The sequence below is a fragment of the Chiloscyllium punctatum genome, chromosome 48, assembly GCF_047496795.1.
Source record: "Chiloscyllium punctatum isolate Juve2018m chromosome 48, sChiPun1.3, whole genome shotgun sequence".
In the NCBI taxonomy this organism is placed as follows: domain Eukaryota; kingdom Metazoa; phylum Chordata; class Chondrichthyes; order Orectolobiformes; family Hemiscylliidae; genus Chiloscyllium; species Chiloscyllium punctatum.
This window is the reverse complement of record NC_092786.1, coordinates 45,611,239-45,624,999: the sequence shown is the minus strand read 5'-3', so window position 1 is coordinate 45,624,999 and position 13,761 is coordinate 45,611,239. Positions and strand designations below refer to the sequence as shown.

General features: G+C 40.1%; 1 protein-coding gene across 10 annotated transcripts in view; it reads right to left on the bottom strand.

The window, feature by feature from the left end:
* Positions 1-7,117: 7,117 nt before the first annotated feature.
* Positions 7,118-13,761, bottom strand: part of sema6d (semaphorin 6D) — a 295,419-nt gene continuing 288,775 nt past the window's right edge. For all 10 annotated transcript variants that reach the window (XM_072565102.1, XM_072565100.1, XM_072565105.1 and 7 more), the window contains one exon: positions 7,118-10,459. In XM_072565102.1, coding sequence (XP_072421203.1) covers positions 9,144-10,459 — 1,316 coding nt within the window. In that variant the 3' untranslated portion in view covers positions 7,118-9,143. The remainder of the gene's footprint in view (positions 10,460-13,761) is intronic.

The following is a 13,761-nucleotide window of genomic DNA, read 5'->3' as shown; positions in this document are numbered from 1 at the left end:
TTTTAGGAGCAAAGAGGTTTTCAGAAATAAACATTACTTGTTGTGCCATGAAAATCTCATTCCTAAACTTTCATTCTTGCCTCAGCCACCTCCCAATTCTAATATTGCACCAGTTTCTTATGGTAAGTAGTGAAACTGGACATTGTGAAACTGTACCTGCAGTACTGTGTGCAGTTATGGCCTCCTTATTTAAGGAGCATTACGCTTACATTGGAAGCAGGTCAGAGGAAAATCACTCAGCTGCTTCCATGAACAAAGGGTTTGTCTTAGGAGAAAAGGTTGGGTAGGTTTAAGAGTTTAGAAAAGTCCGAGGTGATCTTGCACAAAACCATGCTGAATATCCCTATCAATTCTGGTGCACAGTTAATGAGGGAAGGTTGCAAAGAAAGCAAGAAAACCTTTGTTCGGGCTCACAGGGTGAAATCCTCCATGAACTTCACCAAAAATACTTAGCCAATTTCTTATGATCCAGTCCAATATTCATATCCAGTCTTCTTACATTGATAGAAACATAGAAAATAGGAGCAGGAATAGGCCATTTGTCCCTTTGAGACTGCTCCACCATTCAAAATGATCATGGCTGATCAACCGACTTTCTCCTCCGATCCTTTGACCCCTTTGAAAGCATCAATGTTTTGTCCTTAACTGTCTTCTGTGGTATTCCAGAGGCTGACCACTCTCTGGGTGAAGAAATTTATCCTCATCTCAGTCCAAAATGGACCCCAACTCCAAATCTTGGACTGTGACCCCTGGTTCTTGACTGCCCAGTCAGTGGGAACACCCTTCCTGCATTTACTCTGTCCAATCGTGTTACAATTTTATACGTTTCTATGCAAGCCCCCTCATTCTAAACTTCAGTGAATATAGTTCAAACCAATCCAATCATATGTCAATCCTGCTCTCCCAGGAATCACCTCAATATTCTAAAATATTTTTGTGCTCTGATTGCTAATCTTTTAAAAAGAAAAGCTAAATTTGGATAAAGGTGTCGAGGGCTGTAATTTTCCATCTTCACTTTCAGCAGCATATTAATCACTGGCCTAAATAGTAAGCGCACAGTTTATCCCACCATGTGGGAGTTGCTGACATGGCTTGTTGGTGTTGCAGGGTGTGAGGCATGGACTGGTGTGGTACAATCAACCACATCCACAAATGAAGATGCTTATTTTTCCCTGCTACATTTCACTCGCCAGTGAGTTGAGTGCTTATGCCACAAAAGCTGTATCTTTTTGCCTGAACTGTTTCTGATATTTCATGAACTCTGGTAAAGAACGGGAAGTGCTCGATGTGGTTGGGGGATGGGATGGACCAGCTGTGCCTTGAGGATGGGAGTTGAATTTGAGGAGGGATTAGAGTAAAGCTTATTCTTGGAGCAGTCAGAATCAAAGGCTTGAATTCTTTTTATAGCTTTGGGAATCGGCTGTGTGTGTTTTGTTTAATATTGTACTAACCTGCTATGAAATGCTGTATGGACTTGATCTGCTGCTGTTCTATGTAAATAAGGAATATTACACAATTCCATCCACCCATTTAGATTGTGGTTATGGAAATCACTGTAGGAGGAGAGCTTCTGGGAACACTGTAATGCATGTTTGGACTGGAATTGGGTCTGGCCTTTTTGGAGTTATTTTATGTTAGCAATATAAAATTATATGAATCTTCCCTCACACTCTTCAATCTACCTACATTTTCAACAGAATGGAATCATGTGGGTTCCCTAGTTTAAAGTCTGAATGAACGAGAGCATCAGTATCCAATATGTGGGACACATATGTAAGAGATTGACTTGGCAAACACTTTGGGAATTGTATGTTCTTTCAGTATAGTTTTAAAATATCATACCAAAAATGCTAATATTACAAAATTATTTGCATATAGTGCATTAAATATCTTCATTTGCAATCTAATGCTACTGTACATCCAATACTTCATAGTTGTCCTCTTAAATTACTTTTTGCAAGAATTTATGTCTGCAAGATTCATTCTGTCATTCATTATTATTATTGCTGGAGGATTTATTTATTCAGATTTACTAAAATCTGACATTCTGCATTAAAGTTTCACAACCTCCATATTCTTACTGTATAACTAATTGCATTTGAAAGATTTACAGTTTATTTGTAAAATTTGGCAAATGTTTTTAATTTATTGAAAGTAAATGAGACTTTTGGTCTGGTCACCTCATTTAAAGAAGTTGCTCTACTTAATGAAGACAAATGTAATTAGTTGCATTTTATTATTTCTCTCCGTCTAATGCAAAGATGACATTAGTTTCTATAGTGTAAAAAAAATTTACCTTCCACTACTTGCTTCACATTTCCACTGCTAACTTCAAGCTTTGTTTACTTGGCTTGGAATCCAAACTCAAGCCTAACTAATCAAGCACAGTGAGCAACAATAGTAATTAGAATCACATAATCAAACACAGAACATTTGAGCACAACATAATCAAGTTAAGTGACAGGTTCTTGGATTTGCAGCTTTTGTTAAAATAGAAATTGAATTGATATCGAATACCCAAATACATACAGTAAACCGAGAGAATTTACTATGGAAAATTGATTCACAATGTTGATCTTTCGAAAGCCTAATGGATATAAATTAGATTTTTTTTCCAGTTTATGACATATACAAAGTTAGCAGTCTATAACATTGAGATGGTTAGAGTTTGGATTTGCGCCATCACTCCCAACTGCACTGTGGCTCTGTTTTTCCATTTAGTAGATGATCTTGCCACATGTCCTGTCAGTAGTTTCAAGGCTTAAAATGTTCTCTTCTGGGTCTCTCATACCATATTGAAGTAAGTTTTTGATAGAGGTTAAGGTCAGTTAGCTTACAATAATATACCTACTTGATTATAGTTTATATATTTGGAAAGAAAAGATTAGATTTACATTATCATAACTTTGAAACTGTTCAGTCATATGTCAGCATTTTATATCTGCTTTCTGGCTCTTGTGTTTTCTCCACTGTGTTTAGCTGCAGACCTGGTACAGCAGGCAGCCAACGGCTGCCTTTCGCCAATGCTTCCCCTCAAGCAGCCACTAGAAGTCCCCATGTGAGGAGCCTGGAGCAATTCATCATTTCCTTTCTGTTTTCTGATCTGTGGCCTCTGTTTGTCCACACTCTTCCCGGACATGGCATGGCCCACACCAGGGAGCCTGTGGTTAGTTGTCAATCTGCTATTTTATGGCCCTATGTGTTCATCAGCCTTGTGCTTATCCACTATGCAGCCCATCAGCAAGTTCTAGCCAGAATTTCCTTCCTCCTCTACTGTAAAGCAGATGCTGGGATCAATTATTGTTGTTTGGAGGCCAAGGACATTGAGAATAATATCTCAAAAGCAACTTTGACTAGTATTGCAAACTCAATAGAGAGTGGGCTGGAAGATAGCTGGAAGAGTGGGCGGCACAGTGGCAGTGGGCGGCACGGTGGCACAGTGGTTAGCACTGCTGCCTCACAGCGCCTGAGACCCGGGTTCAATTCCCGCCTCAGGCGACTGACTGTGTGGAGTTTGCACGTTCTCCCCGTGTCTGCGTGGGTTTCCTCCGGGTGCTCCGGTTTCCTCCCACACTCCAAAGATGTGCAGGTCAGGTGAATTGGCCATGCTAAATTGCCCGTAGTGTGAGGTAAGGGGTAGATGTAGATGTAGATGTAGGGGTATGGGTGGGTTACGCTTCGGCGGGGCGGTGTGGACTTGTTGGGCCGAAGGGCCTGTTTCCACACTGTAAGTAATCTAATCTAAGTAATCTAATCTAATCTAATAGGGTCCACTTTGGAACATTAGTGTACTAGGAGAAAGTGAGGACTGCAGATGCTGGAGACCAGAGTCAAAAGTTATGGTGCTGGAAAAGCACAGTCGATCAGGCAGCATCCGAGGAGCAGGAGGGGGCGACGTTTCAAGCATAAGCTCTTGATCAGGAATGTGAAGAGCCCATGCTCAATACGTTGACTCTGCTGCTTCTTGGATGCTGCCTGACTGACTGTGCTTTTCCAGCACCACACTTTTTGACTTTATTAGTGTACTATTCAGTATGCTCATCTTTGAGGTACTAAGCTTCTTTGTTTTTCTTGAATTATATATGACGATTGTGTAGTCTTTGCTTTAAAAAATGTAATTCCTTGAAGAATCTGACAGAAGTCATACAAATGATGGAATATACACTGTAATATGAGAAATGGTTATCCATGTTTGTGTTCATTTAAAAGAAAAAAAAAGACCCTTTTGTTTTCAGCACTTTGATTTTCCCTTTGAAATTCTGGCACTTTTCCTCATTGAGTTCCCATTTTGCATTGAGAAAGAAACATCTCAACTTTCAAGAGTGTGCAGAATAGATATTGTATCACATCCGTGCATCTCTCAGCCTCCTTCCCTCTCCACGTTCCTGATGAAGGGCTTATGCCTGAAACATCAACTTTCCTGCTCCTCGGATGCTGCCTGACCTGCTATGCTCCTCCAGCACCACACCTTTTGACAAGAAATATTTGCACAGAATCTTCATTGTCTACTTGACTGTTATCTGTGGATTGATTTTCTCAAGTTGGAGATATGGAAGAAGAACCAATGGCATGAGTGTAATGTTTCTGAAGGAAAACCAATAAAACTTGGAAATGATTGTACTGGTTCAAACTGGAGTTCCACATTCAGGTTCACATGTTGGGTCCAGACCTGTTCCATCATTTGCAAGGTTTACTGTGTTCCCTCCCTCTCCTTCTCTGAAGATCTTGCCCTTTACAATCTGCTATCCTTCTGCCTGACCTGACAGCCATGTCGCTGGTTACATGGGTGAGGGAAGACTCTTTATATAAGACCTGTAATTTGTAATTAAGTCCTATTATTGTTGTATATAAAAGCCACCTCGGAGACCACATTGCATTCAAGCATGTTACTTGAAAAAAAATGGAAATAATATTCTCTTTTTAAGATGTATGCTGATATTAAACATGGCCAACTATGTTTCTTCTCAGCAAAACTGTATTCCTAGTTCTTGCCCTAATTGAAGTCAGAATAAGATTCTAACTATCTTCAAACATTGGGTTTGTGCTTGTGTTTCATTTGCCTTTTTGCATTAATATTCTTGCCTTGAAGGTTTATCTGCCAGGCTTTGAACATATATTTTACTGCTTTGTGCAATGGTACTTGCAATGAATGCCTTGTGTTTTGTCCAGTTTAGATTCCCTACAGTGTGGAAACTGGCCCTTTGGCCCAACAAGTCCATACCGACCCTCCAAAGAGTAACCCACCCAGACCCTACATTCAGCCCTAATGAACCTAACACCTATGGGGCAATTTAGCAATTCACCTAACCCACATATCTTCAGATTGTGGGAGGAAACCGGAGCACCTGGAGGAAACCCATGCAGACATAGGGAGAATGTGCAAACTCCATGCAGTCACCCGCAGCTGGAATCGAACCCAGGCGCTGTGAGGCAGCAGTGCTAACCACTGTGCCATTGTGTCGCCCCTGCATCTTTCTGAATTGCTGGTGCTAATTCCTCTACATACCATCAAAAAACAAGCTATGAGTGTAGTTGAACAGTGCATATTGGTCGTTGCTGTGATTCCTCACTAGAGGTTGTGTGGGCATTTTGATATATTGAAGAAAATTAAATCCAAATGTTCAATGAGGAGACAATAGTATTACCGCTGGAGTTTTAATCCAAAGACCTAGGGAGTGTTCCAGGGGGCCCAGGTTTGAATCTTGACACAGCAGTTGGTGGCATTTGAGTTCAGTTTAAAAGAAAATCTGCAATCGAGATCCTAAAGATGACTATGAATCTATTGCCAGTTGTTGGAAAAGCCCATCAGGTTCACTAATGTCATTTAAAGAAGGAAATTGCCGTCCTTACCTGGTCTGGCCTTCATGTGACTCTGGACCCACTGCAACTAGGTTGATTCTTACCTGCCCTCTGGGCAATAGATACTAGTCGAGTGACTCCCTCATCCTGCGAATGAATAAAAGAAACCTGTTTCTAGCAGCTCCAATTATTTTGCAGAAATTTGTAACTTTTTGTCATATATTTGATAAAGCCAGGTGTCCTTATTTTGGTGCTTTTGGGTGGAATGCTGAAAAGTTTGCACTTTGACCAGTAACATTGTATAGATCCATTGTTACATATAGAATACACATCATTCAGCAGGACCGAATGTCAGGATTTCTGCAATTGTGTGTAATCTTTGGTCTGAACAGTGCTAAATGTCAGATTTTGCACAGTTAGCCCTTAATGTAATGAAACTGTATCTGATATCTTGCTTATTGTGATCGGTACAACATTAAAAAAAACTTAAATAACTTTCTTCAGGTTATCAAAGGTTCATCCCTCTTTGTATTAACCTATTAGTTTCCATTTACAATCAAGATCATGAGTATATAAGATGGGGAGGTGGAATTTTGGTAAAGAACAATAATAATTATTTTAAATGGTGCAGCAGGTTCAAGTGGCCATGTAGTATTTCATTTGTTCTTAACTTAAATAGTTCAGCTATTTGCTTTCTTCTTTGTCAAGTCTCTCCTTACCTATTCTGCCATCAGTGGGTTCAACAGGCATCATGACTGTTTGGCATCACATCTCTTCTTAAGCAAAGGTCACTAGATGATGATAATGCATGTTAGAAATTAATCTCCTTTTTCCTTCCTCAATCTATTCTGAATCTAGGGACGTTGAGGCTTATTTGAGTAATGGAATATTGAACTCAGTACAGGCAAATGATTGGAGCTGGGATTCTTGCTAATCAGTACAGTTGGGTATCAAATTGTGTCCTTTTAATCTAAAACCAAGAGATATTGTGGAGTATATCATGGCTTCAAAATCACTGGACATCATCGATTCTTCACTATGCCCTGCCACCTAGTTTCCCCCTCCAAGAGCAATTCTCATTTCCTGATTTGGTATTGATGTTACATTATTGTGGAATTGTATTTTTTTTAAACAGTCTTTTATGAAAACTCTTTCATGCTATAGATATTTTTTGTTGAATGCTAATAAATTCATTTATAATTTTAAAAATAACTGCTTTGTTCACAAGTTCTACTTTCTAAAATAATCAGGCATCAAATGAGTACAATTCTGATGTGGAATGAAGCCTTGTTTAAGAAAAAGAAAATCAAAAATTCACTGATGTTTGAGACTGTTCTTTAATCTGCAATGATGCAATTCTGGAAATACGACTCGTGGGATATTTACAGACGGAATAACATTAACGCGCGGAAAACAGAATTAAATATTCCATTTGATTTTTTTATTTTGACTTTACATGCGGAGTTAAAAACAAAATGTATGTCGTTATGTACACTTCCACAGTACAAGTTTACAAGGGTTTTCTATACATGTTACTTCAAAGGACATCATACAACAACAACATTTTTTTTCTTTTCTGGGTTAGCTTGCCAATGCACCATAAAGTGAAATGACCTGGGTTTACCTTAACACAAATGGAGAAAGTATGGGTGAACTGAAATGTATAGGCAATACAGGAAGTTGAAAGTGGCAATGTAAAACTGAGCATGGGCTCAAATTGCAAAATACAGTGCAGTACTGTTTAACCAATTTGGATTTCTTTTACATTTAGGTAGAATTGTTGCAAAATTACTTTTTTCACAACTTTGCCAGTATAGAAACATACACTTTGTTCATTGACCATTAAGGATTCTGCAGCATCATGTAGATTTCATTCCTGTGAGTGAACTGATCCACTTTAACCTTGACACCTCTCCTTTTCATTTGACACCACTGGTATTTCAGTCATACGGGTTGACCCTTCTGGTTAATGTCAGTAAGCACGGGCTACCAGTTCATATTGGTGCTTTCACATACCTTTTAAGCTGATGAGTCATATTTAAGGTAATCTGGCTCAACTAATGCTAGTTTTTGAAAAAAAATTCCTTTGTTCTTTTCAAAAACTGAACAGTGGAATGTTTATCGACATTGGGGCGAAACAAAATGTTGACCACTTGTCGTTTCTCCCACTTCTAATTAAATGACCACTAGCTAGTGGTTGCCTTTACATTTTAGGCTGTAATGTGATGGATTTGATTTTTATATGAATAATCATTTCAAAATAAAATACAACCGGCACACTGAAAAGCAGCTTTTCTGTTCAAGAACACTTGACAAGATTTCAATATCAATGATAATGCTTATTGAATAAGGCACAAAATGCACAGAATCCAGGTGAACACAGATACGCTATTTACAGAACAGTGTCATTACCTGCATGACTCTTCATGACGCCCTATTAATCACATTTAAACACTCCTTAACAAAGTGATTGCACTGTCTTGTACACTGCCCATCTCTGTGGCACGGCAGCCTCTTGTCTACAGATTGCAAGATAAACTGACTGTATGGATTTACAATTATTGGTGTAAGTGTTGAATGTAATGGATGTTACATTTGGTTAAGCTATGGACACACCTAAAAGAAAATGGCCGTAGACAGGTGGCTGTGTTCAACACAGTGATATGGTCCAAGTAAATCTGTAGTAGGACAGGAAGGTTCAGGTCAACTTTCGAGTTCAGTCGTGCTCAGTATATCAGGCAACACAGCGTAACAGCTATAACAAGAACCATTAAGTGCATCTTAGTCTGTATAGCTTACACAGCATTTATCTGTGACGTTCTGAGGGAATATCACAAAGTATTTGTTCTTGCTACAATTGGGCTACCGTGGCATTTTGTCAAACCAAAGCACAGTTGACGAAATCAGGAAATGTATGAAAAGTCATGAAACATCTGTGCAAGCAACAAGACAAATGTGGGTTCTGTCATTGAAATTGTTCACATTTAATGGGAAGACGATGCTGAACAGCAGTGAGAATGGAACCATTGTTCAAGTATTTCCTTGTATGTTGATGCTTTTAACAAATTTCACAGGATAAATTCCATGTTGCACTTCTCCAAGGCTCCAAACCTTTAACAGTAATACATTCTGTACTACACAGCATCTTGTTCATGCAGCAGGAGAGCACTCCTGCCTTCAGTCTTTCATTAAAGATGCCATTTGAGGAAATGTAGCTACTTTGGCCACTTATTTGAGAATCTATCACAGCATTGTCACTGGTAGCTTTAAGCAATATTGATCTTCAAGTCCTCCCACATTACCTTAGCTAAGAAATGGACACTGCTTTTTAGCTGACTGTCCTGTTAGTAACTGTACTTGTGTAGTGGTTTGACTGGAGTTGTGGGTTGACCAAATGATGGTTTTGGTGGCACATCTGGTTTAATGGACGGTGTTCTCTTTATTCCTGATCGGGGCAGCGTGCCGTTGCTTGTATAACTGCTCTGACGGGACAAAGAGCCAGGTTGTGGTTGTATAACGAGAGGAGTACCATGTACAGAATCCATCCTCATGGGGGGTGCAGGGGGGAAGTAGCCTCCCCTGTTAAAACTCTGATGTCGTGACAAGACAGCTCCGTTTAACGAACTGATAACATTCTTGGGGAGGACAGATATTGAGTGCCTCTGTGAAGAATTTCTTGGGTAGCCCCGCTCTCTCTCTAAACTTGACAGCTGGATATTTGAAGCTGTTGGAACATCCACCCTCTTAGTTGGGCTGTGTCTCGGTAGAGTAGATGAAGGAGAATATAGTGAGGCCTCTCTGTTTGGGACTTTTGGCGGTATTTCAACTATTTTGGTCATTGGGTCTAACATTAGATTTTGTCGAGTCATAGGGACATCTCCTAAAATAGCTTTAGGGTTGGTGTTTCCACTTTCATTGAGATGTTTCAGGAGGTCATTTAGCGTGTTTCTCGCCTCAATAGCTCTTCGCTGTTCTTTTTTACTTGAATGACCAGTAATCGACATTTCTATGTTCTGCATTTTTCTTTCAGCTTTGTGTGCATTGGAATTGGAGAAAGACATGTTGTATGCATGGGTAGCATTGGGAAGTACCACTGCACTGGGTATTTGACCACTATGGTTTATAGGTGAGTGAGGAGGAGGACTGGATGGAATAATCTGAGGGCTTTTTAGAGGAGATTCTTTCCTTGCTGCATTGATATTGTTTTGGGCTTTCTCCCACTGGTTCTTGATCGGTTGAATACTTTTCTGTTGAAGTACTGGCGTAGACTCGGGAGTAGGCAATGCTGCAAGTTCTGGTGGTTGCCCATGGCTGTCTACGATCATGGACTTTGCATCACTGCTGGGTGCCAGCTCCTTGCCATTGGTAAGCAGGTTGGTATAAAGCTTCGGTGTGTCAATGTTTTGTGGATACTCCTTGACTGGACTGTCGAACAGTCCATTGAACTTGGTGAAGCTTCCACTCGAGTCGGTGCAGGACTGTGCAGATTCTGCATCCTTGTTCATCTTTCTGGCTTTGCGGAGATAAGTATCGCGGTGACAGTACACAGCTATGCCAGAAATGAAGGCTCCCAGAACAAAAGCGGCGAGAACGCAGGTGATCAGAACATTCATGTGAACCATCTGGTTTGACTCTGCAGACTGCACCTCCCATCGTACACCTGGAATAGATGCAAGGTTGTAAAAGCATTAATCAGTGTTTTGTATATTGGTGAACGCTTCTTTGCAAGGACTATACTAGAAACTGACAGTAGTTTAAAAAACTAGGCAAGGTACTTCAAGTCATAAACCCGCAACTGATTGTTATTTTGTCAGAAATCAGATTTAGTACCCTTTGTTTTTGATCATTTGTGAACATGATTTCAATCTTTGAGATAGTGATGTTTCAGGGCCAGCAGACACCTTGTGTAAACTCTATAAATGATTTCATGAACATGGACATAGCTGTAATTTGCACATGAATGAGCGAAGAATGTTCCTTCATTCAAACTTAATTTAAAATAATAATTTTTACCCACTGGCTGAATCCAAAATTCATTAGTCATTTTTCTCTGCTGTTAGATAATGTTTCTTAACATCCAAACAAATGATCCTTTTCCAATTGATAGCAAGCACTGTGCAGTGAAAATGAATATTATTTTAAATATTTGGAACTTCACATTCACTTGAGTCTGATTTATATCCAAACCATTCTAGTAAGTTCATTTTAGTTTAATTTTAATATATTGTCATACTGTCCAAAGACTGCATCTAGAAATTCTGTTGGCAATAATAGTTCACAGACTTCAATTTGAAGGGAATGATCCTCAATTTAATTCCTGCAATTGGATGGTCTAGGGTTTGGAGCAGAGGGAAATTGGATAAGGAGGCTTCTCACTAAATTCTCACATCACTGCTTTCCTTCTCTATCAGCTTCTCCCCCGCTTTCAATGACAACTTCTAATGACAAATGCCAACTTCAAGCTTGACTTTGTATGGTGGCACATGTTGGTCTGTTCTGACTACTGCTCTGGTGTCACAGCGGTGTCAGGAGGGGAATGGGCTTGTGGAAGCCTGGTAAGCAAATCAGACTGGTTCTTTTAATCGCTTCTGCGACCTCATCCTCTTCCTCCACCATCAAAGCTAAGGGTGGGGGTTACTGTGGTGACTCTGCCCTGCTATAGGCAACAATAACTGGGCTGGACCATTGGCAGAAGATACACCCCAACTCACATCTGGTGGGGGCGATATAAATCTTGAGGTGAAACTCTTCCTCAAATAATGTAAAATAAATGGTATGTTATTTTCTCAATGACTGTGACCAGAGAATCTTAGGGAACTACAAAAAGAAGCCATTCAGTCCATTGTGTCCTGGCCTGCTAAATAAACTAGCCCTTCTTATCCCTCTGGGTGAAAGATATTTTTCATCTTTCCTCTAATTCTTCCATCAACTTAATAGAGACATATAAGATAATCAGAGGGTTAGATAGGGTGGACAGGGAGAGCCTTTTTCCAAGTATGGTGACAGCGAGCATGAGGGGGCATAGCTTTAAATTGAGGGGTGATAGATATAGGACAGATGTCAGAGGTAGTTTCTTTACTCAGAGAGTCGTAAGGGTATGGATTGCTTTGCCTGAAACGGTAGTAGATTCGCCAACTTAAAGTACATTTAAGTAGTCATTGGACAAGCATATGGACATACATGGAATAGTGTAGGTTAGATGGGCTTCAGATTGGTATGAAAAGTCAGCGCAATATCAAGGGCTGAAGGGCCTGTACTGCGCTGTTATGTTCTATCTCCTTCAGTCTGTGTCCTAGTAATTTATTGTATATACCAATATTTTATGTTTGTTTAATGGCTCATATGTAGCAAAAGCACTTTGTAGTTATTTTAGAAGCATGTTAGAAACTTTTACTTTGTACCTTTAGGTGACTATTACAGATTTCTTAATTGTACACTGCTTGTGCTTACTGTTGGACATTACAATGTTCACTGATTGGCTCTTTACACAAAAATATACAGGAAAAGGCTAATTGGAATTAGTTGTGGGCAAGCTGGCTTTGCTTAGCCATTTATTCTAGACCCAGTTCAGTATTACGTCTCAACTGTATATTGCAGGAGCCTGGAAGCTTTACATTTTGAAATTACTGAACTATGCCACCAAGTGAAAACAGTTTTTCTCAGTCATTGTATAGAACTTGTACTGGAATTGGGATTGATGCAATGATAAAACTTAAATCTTATTTTCTAGTTCAGTCATTAACAAAAAGCCTTGTGTTATGTCCAAGCTTGGATTGACATGTGTGTGAGCTTTTTTATGTGAAGTGTTATCTACAAATAAGCGGAACATTTCCAGTTTACATCAAAATTAGAATGTATGGTCTAAAGGAACGGTGGCACAGTGGTTAGCACTGCTGCCTCACAGCGCTAGAGACCTGGGTTCAATTCTCGCCTCAGGCAACTGTCTGTGCCAATTCTCCTTGTGTCTGCATGGGTTTCCTCCGGGTGCTCCAGTTTCCTCCCACAGTCCAAATATGTGCAGGTTAGGTGAATTGGCCATGCTAAATTGCCCGTAATGTTAGGTGAAGGGGTAAATGTAGGGGAATGAGTCTGGGTGGGTTGCTCTTTGGAGGTTTGGTGTGGACTTGTTATGCCAAAGGGCCTGTTTCCACTACTGTAAGTAATCTAATCTAAAGGAACGTGGCTGATCATCTGCAATCCCTTGAACTGCTTCTCTCTTACTCCTGGACACCATCTCCATCTATTTGATTCACTCCTTTTCACGCTCTTAACCCCAACTCCTGCATAAAACCCATCATTTCCCAGCTGCTTTCAGTTTTAAAGCGGGGGCACTGGACTCAAAACATTTATTCTGTTTCTCTCTCCACAGATGCTGCCTGACCTGCTGCATTTCTCCAGCAATTTCTGTTTACATTTCACTCCTTTAGCATCTGCAGTGTTTTCTGATTTATTATAGGGCTGACATTTCTTTACAGAGATCCAGAGTTGTCTAAGTATTCACATTTATTTATAGTTTTCAGTTGAAGAAAAAGACGGTTTTGTTGTGATGATGTTTATTTTAACACTGGATATCCTCAGCTTCTGCTTTTCTTGTTCTAAAAGTAGACAGTGCTCTGGGTATCCTGGGGTAACTCATATTGCTGTTGTAAGGTACTGAATTTAAATTAGGGTGGCATGGTGGCTCCGTGGTTAGCACGGCTGCTTCACAGCGCCAAGGACCCAGGTTCGATCCCAGCCTCGGGCGACTGTCTGTGTGGAGTTTGCACATTCTCTCCGTGTTTGCGCGGGTTTCCTCTGGGTGTTTGGTTTCCTCCCACAGTCCAAAGATGTGCAGGTCAGGTGAACTGGCCATTCTAAGTTGCCCGTAGTGTAGGTGGGTCACTCTTCGGAGGGTCGGTGTGGATTTGTTGGGAAGGGCCTGTTTTCACACTGCAGGGAATCTAATCTAAAAGCTTCAGTTTA